The sequence below is a fragment of the Callithrix jacchus genome, chromosome 3 (genome assembly GCF_049354715.1).
Source record: "Callithrix jacchus isolate 240 chromosome 3, calJac240_pri, whole genome shotgun sequence".
NCBI classification, from domain to species: domain Eukaryota; kingdom Metazoa; phylum Chordata; class Mammalia; order Primates; family Cebidae; genus Callithrix; species Callithrix jacchus.
Window position 1 is genome coordinate 107,840,575 of NC_133504.1, and position 20,131 is coordinate 107,860,705.

At 35.4% G+C, this 20,131-nt stretch overlaps 1 protein-coding gene and 1 long non-coding RNA gene across 17 annotated transcripts in view; one reads left to right on the plus strand and one right to left on the minus strand.

Moving 5' to 3' along the window:
* SNCA (synuclein alpha) overlaps positions 1-19,025 on the plus strand; it is a 120,500-nt gene extending 101,475 nt beyond the window's left edge. For 8 of the 16 annotated variants that reach the window (XM_008992977.5, XM_008992978.5, XM_008992975.5 and 5 more), the window contains exons 5-6: positions 14,208-14,291; positions 16,747-19,025. In XM_008992977.5, the coding sequence (XP_008991225.1) occupies positions 14,208-14,291; positions 16,747-16,779 (117 nt within the window). In that variant the 3' untranslated portion in view covers positions 16,780-19,025. The remainder of the gene's footprint in view (positions 1-14,207; positions 14,292-16,746) is intronic. The other 8 variants (XM_035293318.3, XM_035293319.3, XM_035293314.3 and 5 more) reach the window with 1 other exon arrangement.
* The window catches only part of LOC128931591 (uncharacterized), a 117,773-nt gene that overhangs the window by 17,244 nt on the left and 80,398 nt on the right, over positions 1-20,131 (minus strand). The window lies entirely within an intron of this gene.

The following is a 20,131-nucleotide window of genomic DNA, read 5'->3' on the forward strand; positions in this document are numbered from 1 at the left end:
GTCAATTGTCTCTGACTTAGTACTTGTGTGTCTTTGCCCAGCACTCAAAAAACTGGCATGCTTACAAATAGGACAAATTGTTAGACTTTTCACAAAATCTTAAACAACACTTGCTAAATTCTACCCAACAATATCCACAGCATCTCACAAAACCATTCCCTTTACTCCATTTCCACTCCCAAAACTCTAGTCACTCATCACCCCTCCCTGGGTTATTGCTGTAGTCCCCTATGTGATCCTCCATCTATGTTTCTCTTTACAAATTGCCCTGCACATCGCCAGAGTATTCTTCCTTAAACAAACTTTGCATCACATAACTTTACTGATTGAAACATAAAATGATTCCTGAATGTTCAAGCTCCCTTGACGTGCTTTCAGGGCAGTCATCCATTGCCACACCCCTCACAACAATAACAAAAAAATCACATTCCAGCCCCTGTGCTTTTGTCCACGATGTGATGTGCCCACTCCCAGAAGTCCCCAGCCTGACCAAAACATTCAGACTCAGGTTTAATGATGTTTCTCTAGCTGGTAGTAATCTATCTCCATTCTGAATAGTTGCCTTTTACTTGCCTTATGCCTTATATCACATTTATAATCTTATATTTTATTAGCTTTTATCTCTTCATTATCTTTCTTGACTTGAAGTTGCTTGAAGAGTAGAGACCACGTCTTGTATATCATTATATGATCTTGATATAATATACTGCATAAGTGTGTTTGCATTTATACTGCTAATTACTTTCTTTTGATTACTCAGTTTAGATTGATATTGGCAATAATTTGCATGTTGGTAATAAAATAACACAAAATATATAGACCTCCCATCTCCAAATTAGACTGTAGAGAAGAATTTTTATTTCATTTTTTTACTGTAAACTGGAGTTGTTTATTGATTAATAATAATGTAACTAAAATAATACTTATACAGTCAATTTTTAGTACAAAACAATTATAATTTAAATTTTCTAGCCCAAATTTGTCAACCTTTTAAAAACAAATGTGTTACACAGTTTTTAAAGTAAGGCATAATGCTGCCAGTTACTGTGACATATTGTCATAAATACTCATATTGTATTACTGGTATTTGCCATTTCTAAAATCGCAATACCTGACATTTTTTCCTGTATTGTACTTCTTATGTTAAGATTATAATAGGCTGATACAGCAGTCTGGAGATTCACAGGTACAGTACTGACCCTATTGTGAGGTTGAGCCAAGAGACTATAAAGGAAAGGCCATGGCTTTTAACATGCTGTATGTTTTGTTTTGCATAATTATTGCCAGAATAAGAGATGCTTCCTTACCAGTAACATAAATACCAGTAAAAGTATATTCCTCTTCAAGTCCTATGTGTATTTCTCACTTACAGTATCATGGAAATATAACACCAGCTCACTGCTTCTGCTTATAAATGTTTGTCAAAAGCAATTAAAACACTACTTGTAGTTTGCAGTGATGATTTGTAGCATTTGCTTCTTTTCCATGTCACTAGGATGCGCTAAGCATGCAGTAGACCAATCTATCATCTATTACTCAGATTTTTGGCTCTATTCCTAGGCAACAGAGAGAAGGGGAACAAAGAAGAGGACCTGTGCACAGTTTGAGAAAGGCAAAACACTCAGCTATATTGCAGACCTGAATGTAGCTAGCAAATAAAGTAAGGCAAAAAGTTCCATTTTTTAAATAGTTGGATGTTTTGGTTTTGATTCCTTCCAAAAAAACGTTTTTAAAAATAAAATTAGCAATAAGATGAAATATAAGAACATGTAATCTTAAGACAATATGTAAAATAAATTTATCGAAATACTTATATTTTCAAAAGTGCTTAAAATAATCTAGCACATAGTAGATGTTCAGTAAATATTTGATATTATGACTGTGCACAGGTCATTATAGGCTGTTTTATGTATATCATATCATTTAGTACAACAACACTCTGAAAAAGGTTTTATTGTCACCATTTTTCAGTTGAAACATTTACGATGCTCAAGATTTCATAGGTACCATCTACCACTAGGTCAGTCTGCTACTGAATCTCATGCTGTTAAATGCACCTTTTCTCCTGAGCTTCCAACAAATAGTGTACTATATACAATTGTTGGAGAGAGGGGACCATGATTCAAAACCTTTAGAGTGATTGTGTAGTCACAATTTTAGTTCCTCAACAAAGTGATAGAATTAGGAATCATCCTCCATGTATATTTTTCCAACACACACACACACCCCAAGCCCACTTGAATGCACCCCACCTACACATTGCAACCATAGAGACAATAGCAGCATTAAATACAGAATATTCTGTGTGTTGTTTGTTTGTTCTCCTTCTGCTCCAAAAATCAGAGTTTCTACTCAATAAACAGCAAAGGTAGATATAAATGAACCAGATTGAATACAGATCTATGTATTGATTTATTGAGAGTTCAACAATATAATCCAGAAATAATGGATGCTTTAAAAGTAATTAAAATAATACCAAAAACATTTAGTGCCTAATTAAAGAAAAAGATAACATAACATTAAACAAAATAAGGAATATTCATTTGACATAATGAGGAAATAATCTTTTATGCCTCTTTAAATTCTCAGTGGAATAAGGCAGGGTTATAAATAAATAAACATCTGCCCCATGGACTTAATGAATCCTCATGTTTTATTGTGATAATCAAAATGAAATTGTTGGGAGAGATTAGTATCTCTAGTGTAATGCTAAAAACGACAAGGCCTGTGCCCAGGCAAAAGCTTTCTTCATTGGTCAGAGGTTTGAAGACACTTAATTGATGACATTTCAAACCATTCTAAAAAACACAAAAAACAAAAACAAAAATCTATAGTGTGTGTGCCACATTTTGTTAAGAAACAAAATGAACAATTGATTTCTGACAACCTTATAGTCTTTATTCTGGTAGAACAAAAATGGAAAGGTCTAAACTAGAAAATGCTATGCATTGAATTTATAACAAACTATTTTTTTCCTGTAACAAAAAATTTATAAACTTGGTGTTTGTAGATTTAATAATTATGTGGCAAAAAAAAAAAAAACCTTTTTGCCCTTGCAAAAAATCATAAGTATATGTATGTGTGTGTGTGTGTGTGTGTGTGTGTGTGTGTATGTGTATAAACATTTCCTTTAACCTCCTATTTTCTTCTGATAACAGTAGTGGTACTAGAGATAGTTCTGATATTTTATCATAGAATATTTAACATTGCATTTGGAAAGAATTATCTTTTTAACTTAATTTTACCTTAATAAGCATGCAGTGTAATGTTTTAGTAATTACACAGATATTTTTTCAAGATGCTTGACAGATAATATTGCATAATGGTTAAGAGTGGGAGCTTTGGAGCCAGACTCCCTATCTCTGTTCATTCACTGACAAAATGGAGACAGTAGTAACTTCCTCATAGAGTTGTCTTTTAAGATCGAATAATGCATCACACTCTTGAAATGGTACCCAAGTCAGCACCAAATAAATATTAACTATTATTGTTATTCCATGTCCAAATAACATAGAAAAGTAAGAAATTTAATATTTTATTTGAATTACCTTTCAAGGGTACACCTAGCCCATTATCTTTCTTGATAATCTAGTAAGATGATTCCTTTTTATCTCTGATCTGTTGAGGCATGGATAGAGATTTTCAGAGAAAACGTTGTCTAGGTAACCAAAAGAAGGTAGCAACAACAAACTGCAACAAAACTTATCAATGAGAGAATTTGCAAGGTAGAGTAATTGCAGCTCCTTTTGAAATCAACTACTGTGGTCCTCTGGCTGCGATAGCTAAGCAAAGATATTCCAACCGGAAGGTTGAGATCTACTTGAAGAGTTTTCCATCCAGATCTTGAGGGCCCCTCAAATTTCACTTGGTATCTGTTTCTAATAGTATGGAAACTTCAGGTACCTTGGAGTATCACATGCACTTGACTACTTTATTCCTGCTCTAGCTATCGTAAAGCTTTTCTTAGTCTTCTATCCCTTAGAGAAGATTCTTCTGGGTTTCAAATCCACTGATCTTGAAGCTATTGACTTCACTCTCTGCTTTAGAGCCCATCCTTTTGTATATGAGAAGTTTGTTTTGCCTAACGTACTTTTTCCCAGTCAGATAGTAAGTCCAGTTTCTCATCTATTTTTGAAAGCAAACTCTTGGGCTTTGGCTGACTAACATCTTGACAGCATATTTCTTCTTTCCTATGAGCTTTACAGCATTCCCTGGGTTTCTCTAAAATATAAAGGCAGACTCTTTATCTCTTACTTTGTCAAAGCCTACCCTCTCCATTGATTTCTCACCTAGTTGCTAGTTTTAAGACCTATCTCCAAGTATCATTGTATTTGCAAACATGAAATGACTCATTGATTCTGATCTCAACACAAGAGCAACTCTCTCAGCTTGACCCATCTTCACATTGCTGATGTCTTATTCAATCATTACCCAAGGGGCTGACCTTGAAGAATCTAATCCATACAAGCTTAAAATAGTAAACACATTTGAATATACTTTAACATACATAATAAATTTTATTTATAGAATAGGAGGATCAGCCCTTAGACATGAAAAGTGAAAATAGTTTATTCCCAGATTTTCTTTGTGTATTCGTATTTTCAACCAAGTCTATATCCAAGTAACAGGGAAAAAAAGCTGGCAGTTGTTGCTGTGCTGTGAAGTCTTATTAGGTGAGTCAGCTAATTACATGGCACTATCATAAATACAGCAGGCACTTCACTGCTTGCTAGGCTTGCCAGAGAAAATGAGGATTTAAGGCAGCATACTACTTCTTTGCTTGATAATGAAATTTTCTTCTTAAAAATAATTTTACACCAATTCCTGATTTATCCACCTATTATCTTTTAATTTATAGTTGAATGTATTTAAACATGAATTCAGCAATAAACCTAATAAATAGCATCCAAAAATAACCCCAAATGTATTTAACATATTAGCTTTACTCTTTCCTCCACTGCCAACCTTTAAAAACAGTGAAATAAATAGTTTTTATTTCATCTGTTCCCTTTTCCTCTCCTCTAAGGTGATTGCCAAGACTAAAGAAATAGCTAGAAGGGCAAAAGGCAAGAAAATGAGGAAGATGGTAACAGATTATCCAAAGTAGAGCACAGGCCAGGTACAGTGGCTCATGCCTGTAATCCCAGAACTTTTGGAGGCTGACACTGGAGAATTGCTTGAGTCCAAGAGCTTGAGACCAGCCTAGGCAACATACTGAAACATCATCTCTACAAAAAATATTTAAAATACTTGAGCATGGCGGTGCAAGCCTATAGTCCCAGCTAGTTAGAAGGCTGAGGCTGGAGGATCACTTGGGCCCAGGAGTGGAGGATCCTCCAGGCTGGAGGAATCACTTGGGCCCAAGTGATTGTGTCATGCATTGCAGCCCTGGCAGTAGGGCAAGACCCTGCCTCCAAAGATAAACAAATTAGAGCATGAACAGCTTCAAAATATACGTTATTTATGTGTAAAACTGGATTCTCTAAAGGTATCATTTAATTAAAATAGATTTGCATTCTCAATCTGTAGGTGTGGACTATGTATAATGTATTTATGATATGACTTACAGTGTTCACCAATGTGGTTATTCCCAAGTGATCCGGATGGCTGATGACATAGTGATTTGTAAATTTGCTGAGACCCGATCTGAGTAGGTGTATAACATAACTGAGGGAGAGTAAGTCCATTTGCCGAAAGAAAACCTAGCATATGACCCAGCAGCCACATCTTCACTCAGCCTTGTTGCTAGGTTTGGCTTAGCATAACTGTATAATTTATGACAAAAATTATACTTGCACTTTTTAATTCGAACGTTCAAAATCTGAGGAAGTGGCACCAGAGATCATCAGTGGTCTACTGTGTGTGTGTGTGTGTGTGTGTGTGTGTGTGTTCCCACATCCTAAAGCATGTCTTGTATAGGTGAGTAGAAAATGTTGATAGAAAACTGTAGATTCTGACATCTAAAACACAGTAGGTCACTACATTGTTAAAACCTGGAATTTTTTATCTTGTTATAAAGTCAGGCCAACCAAACCTAAAGTACTGCTACATTGAAATAGTGCAAAATATTCAAAATACTATAATTATAGATTTGGCAGTAGGACTGTACTAGACTTATCACTCTACAAGACTTACGCCTTGCCCTTTCACTTACCTGTTCTCTTTTACATCTATCTCACGAGATGTAATGCTATAATGTATACTCATAATATGTAATTTATCATGTATTATAATACATTAAATATTATAAATTGTGTTGCAACTCCCCTTGCCTTTTGTCTGCATTGCCTCAGAAAGAACAGATTGGTTCAATGGACTTCCACCACAGGCCCCTAGTGGCAAATAGCTCTTAACGCTGGGCCTGCCACTGTGATGCATTTCTAAAGGTATAAAATATTAAGTGAACCAAGTTCCTTGGTCACTTTAATTGTATCGTAGATCTAAGCCATAATTGTACTTTCCTAAAAATTAAAATTTGAATTTTAACTTAACCATATATAATTAGAAAATGAGGTGGGGTTCATTCAGTCTACTTTTATCATGCTTTATTACCCTTTGGGCAGAACATGCCAATTTTCTTGGCTTCTCATGTGACAGAATATACTTACCAGATGCAATTAAACACTCCTTAGAGTATGTAAATACTAAGTATGATCATTCCATTAGTTTTATATTGTTCTTTCCTATACATAACAGTAAGACTTAAAATATAGTGTTATTTCTGAAATATGCATGTTGTTTTGGTTTTGATGATTAAATAACAGTTTTTTGAAGTCTTACATTTTTTAACAAAATATGTAGCCTTTCCAAAACAAGACCTCAAAAATTCATATAAGACTCAGAGTTGTTCTTCTCCACATAGAACTCTTAAAAAGGCAGAAGATTTATATGACCTCAAGAGAAACCAGAATATCAAAAGTTTAATTCCATTTTTAAAAAATAAAATTCCTTAGCTTTTTTGAAAATTAAGATTAATTTGATTTTGAAGCAGATGCCCTTTGCTCCCCACCCCAAAATGGTATTATGGATGGACTAGGAATTGACAATAGAAAATAGAACATGTGGAATATATATTTATCTTGCTTTTTAACAAGATTTTCATGTCTGCCTCCTTCATTTTTGAGTGTATCAATAAAATACATGATAATTATCTTAGTGAAATATACTATCTACATGCACTGTGTATGGAATATTCACATTTTTGAAACATCTATACTATTTTTATTTAAATAGGAGCTCTAGGCTTGATTTCATTTTGGAACACTGGTGTGTGCTTAAGTTGAACCTTTTTTTCTCTTAAGTCAAAGTTCTTGTTTAGTTTCTTCTTTTATCTTTTTGGTTATTACCTCTCTCCTTTATCCTCATAATGAGAGATGTTGAGTGAAGGCATTAATTCCATTATTTGAGGCTAAGTGACATTGTTTAACAATGCAGCAAAATAGTGATTCTACCCAAAATGTGTTCCAGTGTAAAAGCAGTGGGGAAAAGAAAAAGTGTGCTTCTACTGCTTTGAATATATAAGGCCGTGAAAGTCGATCATACAAATTGGGTCATTCTTGTTACACCCAACTAAAGCAGTCAAGAAGCCAGAGAGAGGAAGCATTCAAGAAATATCGCATTGCTACAAAAGTGTAATTTTCTATGAGTCCAGATGCTGAAAGTGCCTGTTGTAACCTGGAACCAGTCTTATCTGTAACTGCTGAAATAACTTGCTGCAGCTCCAGGACTAATTTTGCCCATCACTTTCACTCACCAATTGAAGCTTATCAGCTCCCCCAGAACCTTTCTAAAGCCAATGAACTTTCTCAAAGAGCAATGTGTATTATTTCTCTCTTTTAGAACACCTCCAACCTCCTCTTTGTTCTTTGAATATAATATACTAAGGACCAACCAACCTCAAATTTCAATTTTTCTTCCCACATAAAAAGTTAAATTTAGAAATTTCCCTCTATATTTCTGACTTTGACAAAGCATAGATACCAGATAATTGATGAAACCTTGCCATTATAATGATTGCCATGAATTACTTCCCAGTGTCTTTATAGCTAACCCTCACCATTTGCCAACCTTTGATGGACTTCAAAAAAAGAACATATCTTTTCTAAAAAAATATTTATTCACACTGAGAGCACGTACATTGGTATACTCTACATTAAATTATACCACAGAGTTTACAAATAATTGGTGATGTCCAGCAGTGGTTTCCAAGGAACATACTTAACAAGACATTCACAAGGCCCTACAAGCTTGCATTTTTAACAAGAGCCCCAGATTATTCTAGAAGAGTGTGGTTTAGAAAGCAATTTTTACCTTTATTATGTGTCATTTTAAACATATAATAAAATTAAAGTTACAAGCCATGGAATCAAACATGGATAACTTCCTGAAAGAAAGTATTACTAGATATCTAAATACAATATGGTTCAAAACATGACATTTAAAAAGATTATGTAAATTCTGTAGTTGTATTCCTAAAGACAGTAGCTGAATTTTTTTCCTACTTTTCCTTGTATAATTTCCCTTTTCCTTCATTTTCACTTTCCTAGAATTGCACTTCCCAATAAACTATTAGCAGTGAAGCCTCATCTCATGATCTGTTTTATAGAGCACTTCAGCTGGAACAAGCACCAGCTGGTAATCGGTTATATCAGCTATTCAACCCTACAGGTTTATTTAAAAAGAACTTGAATAGGATTTTTAGGGTGAAAGAGTTCAGTCTCAGCCATTTCTGTTTCCTAGTAAAATGTAGCTTTTAAGGCTTTCCTTATTAGCAATGGAGGACCATTCCACTGTAATTTTTTGATAACCATTTTTCTTTCCATGTGTCAAATACAGAGATAAGATACTGAACTGAGTCTATTTCACTGTTTGTAAAACAATCCCACTTGAAAAAAGAGACCACAGATATTCCAGGGATAGTGCCTAGTAGAGAAAGAATAAAAGGTATTTTCTTTCTGTGTCACTATATCCTGCTCTGTAGGTTCTATTAATCTTACAGGCATATACCAAAGTCCAGACATTTTTCTCATTTATTTTATTGCCCTAACATATTCTGGGTTCATATAATATCATAATGAAAATTTGAAAAAATAATGGATTGTTTCAAAAGTGTTCAACATTTGTTGTATTGGTAGATATCTTATTCTTGTTTGTGGTAAAAATAAATGGCAAGTACATTTCATACCTTCAAGTATGATTACATTCTGAAAATGAGTCATAAATACTCATAAAATGAATATTTTAAAGTTCTTTTCTGTTACGGTAAAACTGTAATTAGGCACAGTTGTAAACTGGAGTTGAAATTTAATAAGATATTCCTTTATAGAGAACATTTAATGTTTTTAGAGATAGGATTATGAAACAATAAATATACAGGTATAGGGATAAAATTGTGTCTGATGATCATATGATGTGTTTGTTGTTATATTCTCCCTTGGAATACCTGCCAAATATTTTAGCATGCTTAAAATCTATAAGCATTATGGAATCCACAAATTTAGATCACATAATCATGTTCAGGAAAACATATTATAGAAAAATAACTATTAAAATGTGCATATAGTGGTCTTCCTTTATCCGCAGGGGGTACCTTCTGAAACCCCCCCAGTAGGACACCTGGAATTGTGGATAGCAGCAAACCCTACATATACTATGTTTTTTCAAATGCTTATGTACCTATGAAAAAGTTTAATTTATAAACTAGGCACAGTAAGAGTTTAACAACAATAACTAATAAGAAAATAGAACAATTATTATAATATACTGTAATAAAAGTTATGTGGGTATGGTATGGTCTCTCTCTCTCTTTCCCTCTCTCTCTCTCTCTCGCTCTCTCGCTCTCTTGCTCACTCGCTCACTCGCTCAAGATATCTTAGTATTTTGGAGCTGCAGTTGATGGTGGGTAACTGAAACCATGGGAAACAAAACCACAGATAAGGCCGGGTGCAGTGGCTGATGCCTGTAATCCCAGCACTTTGGGAGGTGGAGGCGGGTGGATCACCTGAGGTCAGGAGTCTGAGACCAGCCTGGCCAACATGGAGAAACCCCATCTCTATTAAAAAAAAAAAAACACGGATAAAAGGAGACTACTATTTATATATATATATTTTAAAACTGATGAAAGATTAAACTCATGTTTCTTCTATACCCCACCCATTTCCCCCCACCCAAACCTAGATAGTTTTAATGCAAATACATAGACAGCTTATTTGATCTGTAAATGTTTGATTAATTTGCAAAATTTAAGAACTCTTTGAAATACAACATATTATCACACCGAAACAAATAAACAATAATTCTTAAATATCCAGTCAGTGTTCAAATTTCCCCAACTACCTCATACGCGTTTTCCATTTGCTTATACTGGGATCCCAGTGAGAATGAAGTAAAGTTCTTAGATTGCAATTGGCTAATGCTCTCTCACTTCTACTTCAATCTATAGATTCCCACTAACTTCTTTTACCTTGCAATTTACTTGTTGAAATTATACATATTATTCGTCTTGTGTAGTTTTTCACAGTGCATAATTTGCTGATTGTAGCTGGTGATGTGAGGAGTGAACATGTTTTTCAGCCCCTTATATTTGCTGTAAGTTGTCAGTAATTGCTAAATGTTAATCAAATTCAAATTCAGATCACATAGGACCTATTTTTTGAGATGGAGTCTTGCTGTGTCGCCAGGCTGGAGTTCAGTGGTGTAATTTTGGCACACTGGAATCTCTGCCTTCCGGGTTTAAGTGATTCTCTTGCCTCAGCCTCCGGAGTAGCTGGGACTACAGGTGTGTACCACCACACCTGGCTAATTTTTTGCATTAGAGTAGACACAGGGTTTCACTATGTTAACCTGGATGGTGTCCATCTCCTGACCTTGTGGAACACTTCAATAATTGAACAAAGGAACGCTTAATAGCAGTTACACCATTAGGATGTCCTGATTCAACATCTACTTTGTAAACCCTATTGTTGATATGGACTCTAGAATAGGATTGCACTGTTATCCCTAGGGTAACTTGTTCCAATGTGATGAAGTTATTGGGTCAATAAATAATAGCCCACTTAGTCTAGGACGGTCTTGGTTTAAGATAGTGATGTGTATGTACTTCTGTCAGAGGGCACATAATACAGTAAATCCTTACTTAACTTCATCCGTAGTTTTTTGGAAACTAAGGCTTAGAGCAAAACAGCATAACAAGACCAGTTTTATCATTGGCTAGTTGACATAAGCAAGAATTAAGTTCCTATGGCAAATTTCTGGTCACAAAAACACCATCAAACTCCAAAATAAAAACCAAATCACTTCTGATATTAAACACTGAAATAAATGGGAGCTGCATATACGTTTAAGAAAGATTAAAACAAGTCAAACAACTTACCTAATTATTCCAGTAGAACCTGCAGGTGGCAGGAGCCTATCCTAGCAGCTCAGGGAACAATATGGGAACCCACCCCGGACAGGATGCTGTTCCATCATTCAGGGCTCTCCCGCACACACCCACTCACCCAGGCTGGAACCATGTAGACACACACACTCACCTAACCTGCACATCTGCGTACATCCTTCAAAGTTCAGCCAAATAATATATAAACATATTCAATAATATCTACCAGTCTTAGTTCTGCCTTAACAACTCCTTTTTGATCACCAAACAATAAACACACTAGGTCCGTCATATTTACTTGTCTGGTCCATATAAAAACTTTCTAACAAATTATATTAGAAAATCAAATCTCGGTCAGTTTCAGAATTCATGAAAAAAGAAAATTTGCCTCATTCCCTCATACTTGGCTATCCTAACAGTAATCTAAATATTAATGAGAAAGTTAATTATGTCGTTTCCTTTTCCCAGTTGTAAAGAAGGTTTTGCTGCCCCATTTGATCACTAGGGCTAATTGACACTCAGAAAAAGCACAGGGAATTTCTCAGCATCACATATGCTCTGACATCTAGAGAAGCTAGGACTTGAGCTCAAGTCCTCTGATTTGGAAAGCCTTGTGCGTAGCCACCTGGCAGCAGAGCCCCTATCCTTGACTTGTACCAAGAAGTGAAACACTATGAAAACAGTATCTTTACCCACATTTTAAAATAAAGTAGTTTGGAGTGGTTTACATTTTATTTAACTTATATATTGTTGGGATTTTTTTAGTTTATAAAAAGGGCATTGGCAAGGGCAGAATGATTGGTAACCTTCTCTGCCTGACTACCATAAGCATGATCTTTAGTTTGACCTTTTCTTACTGTCAGCCATTTCCTTATCCTTTTGCGTCCCTGTCAGTCACTTCCATGCGAAGACATGGGGAGGCTTTTTTACATCAGACATGTGGTTAAAAATAAGTCGCATTGGCTGAGGAATTATTTGATCTCTTCCTTTAAGTCCAATTAGGCTCAAATTGCCTCTCTGCTACTTGAATTTTCAGTTAACTTTATCTTCTTACAATTACTTTGCTGAAATAAATGCAAAGCAGCAAAAGATATTTAGTGAAGATACCAACAAAGCCATAACCATTTTAGCCTGAGTTTTGTAGTATTCTTTGTCTAGGAAGAGATACTAGAAAAATTTTCTGGTTGGGCGCAGTGGCTCACACCTGTAATTCTAGCACTTTGGGAGGCCAAGGTGAGTGAATCACCTGATGTCAGAAGTTTGAGACCAGCCTTGCTAACATGGTGAAACCCTATTTCTACTAAAAATACAAAAAATTAGCCAGGCATGTGCCTATTATCTCAGCTACTCGGGAGGGCTGAAGTAGGAGAATTGCCTGAACCTGGAAGTCAACAGTTGCAGTGACAGGGACCCGAGATCATGCCATTGCACTGCAGCTTGGACAACAAGCATGAAACTCTGTCTCTAAATAAATAAATAGGAAAATTTTCTGACTATGTATTTGATTCTTTTCCTCCAATATATTTAATCTCAGTCTTCAAATTTCAGAAAAGAATTTGTTTCTTCATTGTCATATAAAAATAATGTATTAACTGCATGTTCTCGCTCATAAGTGGGTGTTGAACAATGAGAACACACAGACACAGGGAGGGGAACTTCACACACCAAGGCCTACCAGAGGGTGGAGGAATAGGGCAGGGATAGAAGGAGGTAGGAGCATTAGGAGAAATACCCAATTTAGATGACGGGGTGAAGTATGCAGCAGATCATCATGGCACATGTATACCTATGTAACAAACCTGCACTTTCTGCCCATGTACCCCAGAACTTAAAGTATAATAAAGAAATTTTTAAAAATGTGTTAAATATTATGCTTTTACATTATAAATGATTCTAAAAGTCAAACATTTAGAAAAACGTCAAAGTAGCATACATAACTATCCAACAAAAGAACTTTCATATTTTATTGTGTTTTCTTCCAAACGTAGATGTAATTTTCTTCCAAACCAAAAGATGTAATACCTTTGCATCTGAATTCTGCATAGGTTGTATCTACAATATAGACAACACTTTATAGCCTGCTAAATATTATACCATAAATAGGTTGTTGTTACATAATTCTTGGGTAATAGTAATACGTGTCTTTATTATATCTGCTGAGTAGTTGAATTTTTTTTTTTTTTTTCGAGACAAGGTCTCTCTCTGTCACCCAGGCTGGAATGCAGTAGCATGAACATAGCTCACTTGACTTTCTAGGCTCAAGTGATCTTCCTGCATCAGCCTCCCAAGTGACTGGGACTATAGATAGGCATGTGCCACCATGCCCAGCTATTTATTTTTACTGTCAGAGATAAGGTTTCATTGTGTTGTGCAGGCTGGTCTTGAACTCCTGGACTCAGATGACCCACCTGCCTCAGCCACCCAAAGTGCTGAGATCACAGGCATGATCCACCATACCCAGCAATAATTTTTAAATTCTTCATTATTCATTGAACATTTAGTTAACAATTTTAAAAATTTTGTTTCCTGCCATCATTGATCTTGTGAAAAATATCTTTGGACTATAGCTGTGAATTATTTCCTAAATAGTGAATTACTTGAGCAAAAATTTTATATACTTTGAATGTTGGTAGCCCATAATGCCACAGTGTTTTCCTGAAGGCATTACAAAAGCTTAGAATGCCAGTAAGTAATATTAAGGCATGCCATTTTCAACATCCCTGACCAACATTCCTCTACATAAGATTTTTCCAAACCATGGTTCTGATTTTTAAAAGTAAAAAATACTACTTAATCATGTTCTTTTTGTGCTTCTCATTTTAAATATTAGAGTGAAGAAGGAGCCCCACAGGAAGGAATTCTGGAAGATATGCCTGTGGATCCTGACAATGAGGCTTACGAAATGCCTTCTGAGGTAGGAGTCCAAGCTGAATCTAACAGACAGTACCAAAACTTTGTCACTGTCACATTTTCCTTACATTAGTGCTTAGTGAGAATCATTTGCTCTCTACATGCTCATTATGTGGACAACTTGCAAGCTAAGCATGGTATTTACATTTTTAAAAAAAGAAGAGGAGGAGGAAGAAGATGAGGAAGAGAAGGAGAGGATGACAGAAATCATATGTAGTCCACATAGCTTAAAATATTTACTACTTGGCCCTTTACAGGAAAAGTAGTAATGCTAACCCCTGCATTAGAGAATTATATTTTTAGAAACTTTGCATTCTAAAATAAATTTCTAAATGGAATGTTAGGGAAATCAGTGGAACACCAAAGGAAGGTAATTATATTTTACCATACATTTCCAGTGGGCTGATTGCATAGTAAAGTAAAAGTTACCCACAGAAGTTACAGAATAAAAAGATAAGTGTATGATTTGCAGCAATTGATATATTCCAGTGTAATATTTTTAACAACTTAATTTGATTGTTAATTTTATTTTGGTTAAAAATATAAGTACCTTTAATAGAAAATGTATCAAAAGGGAAATTAGAAAATACTGTTAGATGAATCAAACTGACCCAAGAAGAAATAGTAAATCTGAATAGAATCATAACACAGTGAAGAGATTAAATTAGCAATTAAAAAAAAACCTACCTGCAAAGAAAATCCCAGGCCGAGATGGCATCACTGGTAAATTCTACCAAACATTTATAGAAGAATTAATATTAATTAATTAACACCACTTAGTATCTCTTACAAAACATAGAAGAGAAGGGGACATTTCCCAACTTATTCTATGCAATCAATATTACCCTAATAAAACCAAATGAAGAGATTACAAAACAAGAAACTACATAATGGTTCTATTGAAAATTGAGTTCCAGTATGTTATAGTTAAGTTATGTATTATTTTTCATGGCATTATTAAAGGCATAATGAGGCTAGGCGCAGCAGCTCATACCTGTAATCCCAGCACTTAGTGAGCCAAAGCGTGCAGGTTACTTGAGGCCAGGAGTTCGAGACCAGTCTGGCCAATGTGGTGAAACCGCATCTCTACTAAAAATACAAAAATTAGCTGGGCATGTTGGTGCACTCCTATAGTTCCAGCTACTTGTGAGGATGAGGCATGAGAGTTGCTTGAACCCAGGAGGCAGAGGTTGCAGTGAACTGAGATGGTGCCTGTGTACTCCAGCCTGGGCAATAGAATATGACTCTGTCTCAAAAAAAAAGGCATATTAATAATAATCCCATTTATAGAAATTGAGATTAAATTGTTTGTTTGCCTAATAAGAATTTCCAATATAGAGTAATTGACATTACCATAAGGAGTTTACAGTCTGGTAGGTTTGATGAAAAAAATAGAAATTCATTCATTCATTTATTCATTATGATTCCTTTAAGAAACATTATTGATTATCTCCTATGCACCAGGCATCACAGGAGCAAAAATATATAAGATATACTAGAAAGTGTAAAATTTTAAAGGATCTGTTTAAATCGGAAGTTTTATTGAGGAGGTAACATTGATCTGGGTGGGAAAGGGTAAGAATAATAGGTCAAAATGAACAGAGGACGTTCTGGCACAAGGGAATATCCGAAGCAAAGGCATATATGTCTGAGAATGCAAATGAACATGTCTAAAATCAGTGAATAATTATGATTCAAGCTTAAGAACAAAGAGAATGGTGATAGATTGAAGTTGCAGCTATGGGTCAAAGACAAATTGTAGAGTATTAGGACAATCTTGTCATTTACGTTTGTATTCTATTCAGAAATCAACTTGAGTTATTGAAGGTATGCTTATTTGTTTGTTTTTAAGCAGAATCCTGATATTATTAGAGTTGCTCTTTAGGAGGAATAATCTGACCCCTTTAATTAAATTCATTAATATTTGCATTGTGGATGTTATCCAGATATTGTATGGAGAACTTCAGGTTTTAAATACAAGTAATAATTGAAGCCATAGATGAAGATGAAATTTTCAACTGGAAGAGTGAAAGTGAGGAAAACATACCTTGCCTTCAAATGTCTTAATTTCCTTCTGAGAATGAGAGGATCTTAGCCTTGGTAAAGTCTTTACAGACTGCTCAATTTTGTTCTCACATTTTACAGTTGAAGAAATTGAGAACCAGATAGTCCAACTTATTTGTCCTACCAAACTAGGTAGGATCATTAAATGGCACATCTGGATTCAAACCTATATATTTTAACTCTGACTACTACCATAATTCACTTCTATATGTGGCAGGAAAGACAAAACTATTAAAAATAAAATAGTGTTTGTTGCAGAATATTTGCAAAAATGTCGAGTGTAAATTTTACTGTAAGTGGTGAGCCATTGCCTATCTCATTTGCTGTCAGTGCTGATGCCTGATTGAAACTTACACTAACAGTGCATGCCGTCGTTTTTATTTTTCTAATATTAGGAAGGGTATCAAGACTATGAACCCGAAGCCTAAGAAATATCTTGGCTCCCAGTTTCTTGAGATCTGCTGACAGACGTTCCATCCTGTACAAGTGCTCAGTTCCAATGTGCCCAGTCATGACATTTCTCAAAGTTTTTACAGTGTGTCTTGAAGTCTTCCATCAGCAGTGATTGAAGTATCTGTACCTGCCCGCACTCAGCATTTCGGTGCTTCCCTCTCACTGAAGTGAATATATGGTAGCAGGGTCTTTGTGTGCTGTGGATTTTGTGGCTTCAATCTATGATGTTCAAACAAATTAAAAACACCTAAGTGACTACCACTTATTCCTAAATCCTCACTATTTTTTTTTTGCTGTTGTTCAGAAGTTGTTAGTGATTTGCTATCATATATTAAAAGATTTTTAGGTGTCTTTTAATGATTCTGTCTAAGAATAATGATGTAGTGTGAAATTTGTTAATATATATAATACTTAAAAATATGTGAGCATGAAACTATGCACCTATAAATACTATGAAATTTTACCATTTTGTGATGTGTTTTATTAACGTGTTTGTATATAAATAATGAGAATTAGAATAAAATGTTATCTCATTATGAAAATATTTTATTTTGATCCCATCTCACTTTAATAATAAAAATCATATTTATAAGCAACATGAATTAAGAACTGACACAATGGATTTAAATATAAAGTTCTTAATAGCCATTTGAAGAAGGAGGAATTTTAGAGGAGGTAGAGAAAATGGAATGTTAACCCTTCACTGGGAATTCCCTGAAGCAAAACTGCTGGAAGTGTTTTTTGGTGTGCACTGGTGCCTTAAGTGGCTGTGATTTAAAAAAAAAAAAAAGCGGATTTCAGGAAACTAAGCAGTGTAAAAGGTGATTTTGACTACATCCTCCAGAAAGATCCATAAGACACATTAGCACATATTAGCACATTCAAGCCTCTGAGAGAATGTAGTTAACTTTGTTTAACTCGGAATTCCCCACTTTTTGTTTTTTTAATCATCAGAAATTCTCTCTCTTTTTCTCTCACTCTTTTTTTTTTTCCAGGAAATGCCTTTAAACGTCTTTGGGAATTACCAGAGTCACCGTAAAGAAGATCAGCTCTCTAGATTGATAAAAATCGCATGGGCTCCTTTAAATGTTGCCAAATATGTGAATTCTAGGATTTTTCATTGGGAAAGGTTTTCCCTTTCAGGGAAGATCTATTAACTCCCCAGGGGTGTGAAAATAAACTTGACTGTAAAAATCTCTATATAAATGAATTTTAAAATTAAAAATTCTCTTTTTAATTATTCCAGAGACAAAAGGCATAGTCATTTTAAAAAGTTGCTAGTAGAAAGTATAGTTTCAAGACAGAATATTCTAGACATGCTAGCAATTTATATATATTCATGAGTAATGTGATATATATTGGGCATTGGTGAGAAAGGAAGGAGGAATGAGTGACTATAAGGATGGTTACCATAGAAACTTCCTTTTTACCTAATTGAAAAGAGACTACTATGGAGTGCTAAGCTTCATGTGTCATATTACACTAGAGAGAAATGGTAAGTTTCTTGTTTTATTTAAGTTATATTTAAGCAAAGAAAGGATTTGTTATTGAATTGTATATTTCAGGAAGGCTAGAAAAATGGCGGTTAGGATATATTTTAAATCTACCTAAAGCAGCATATTTTAAAAAATAAAAAGTATTGGAATTAAAACAAGAAATAGAGGACAGAACTAGACTGATAGCAGTGACTAGAACGATTTGAAATTAGTGAAGTTGTGACCATGAATATAAGGACTTATATGGACACAAATTCTCCTTTAAAGTGTTTCTTCCCTTAACATTTATCAGGCAGTTACTTATAAGCAGTGAATTATTTTATATATCTTATTTGTTTATTTGGGACCAAGCACTTAAACAAAAAGTTCTGTAAGTCATATAAGCCTTTTCAAGAAGCTTGTCTCATATTCACTCCTGAGACATTCACCTGCCAAGTGGCCTGAGGATCAGTCCAGTCCTAGGTTTATTTTGCAGACAAACATTCTCTCAAGTCTAAGTTATTCAGCCTCAAATGACTCCACAGTGGGCTTTACCAAAACAGTTCAGAGTGCGCTTTGGCACACAGTTGGGAGCAGAACAGTCTAACATGTGGTTTGGCATTCCAAGTTGGGTCTTTTTCAGAATCTCTCCACTAGTGTGAGATGCAAATATGTTTCCTCATCTTTCTGACTCATCCAGTATGTAGCTATTTGTGACACAATAAATATATACATATATGAAAATATATATTTGGTTTCTGCCTCCAGTTCTTACAAAGAGCTCCTAAAACCCTTATAATTTCCTGAGTGGTAGGGGTGCTAGGGTCATCTTTTGTTCTAATATTTGGTCTTTGACCCTGCTCTGACACAGAGCTCCTAAGTCCCTGGCTGAGAATAGCATCTCTTCTTCTAATGAGGTGACTCTTGCTAGGTTCCTGGATGGGAGCTGGTCACTAGAAAGGTCAAGCCATGATCAGAAGCTTGAAACTTTTAGCCCCATTCCCATCCTCTGGGGACGGGAGAGAAGAGGAGCTGGAGATCAGTAAGCAATCATGCTTCCTTGATGAAGACTCCATACAAATCCCTAAAAGAAAGGATACAGAGTGCTTTGAAATAGGTGAACATGCAGAGGTGCTGGGAAGGGTGGTGTGTTCAGAGAGAGCATAGAAGCTCCCCATGCCTCCCCGCTACCTTCCCTGTGCATCTCTTCCATCTGACTGTTCCTGAGTGGTATCCTTTTACAACAAACTGGTAATCCAGCAAGCAAACTGTTTTCCTGAAGTCTGTGAGTCACACTAGCAAATTATCAAATCTGAGGAGAGGGCCACAGAGATCGTGGATTTGTAGCCAATTCAAACAGAAGCTGTGGATAACACGAGGACTCATCACCTGTGATTGTCATCTTAAGTGGGGAGGGGAAAAATCTTGTAAAACCAAGCCCTTAACCTGTGAGTCAATGCTAACTCCAGGTAAATAGTGTCCCACATGAATTGCGGGACACCCAGTTGGTAGCCGCCACAAAGAATGTGAGAACTGCTTGACATAGAAAACACACCCCCACACACACGTGTGGTGTCAGAAACGAAGTGTTCTGGAAATACTGAGTGGAATGACTGAGTGTACAGAAAGAAAAACAGCTTTTCCTTTCCACTACTGGATTAAACACAAACACACTCATGCACCTCACACATCTCAAAGACAACCATTCATTCTCAAAGATAGTGCTGTCTAAATCTATACTGAGGGAGAAAACACATTTTCTTTTCAAGTCTGTAAACCTGACAGACTGCCTCTATCCCCACACTAATGGAACTCTGTGTTTTATCTGGAATGCGTTCATCCCACTTTGCTC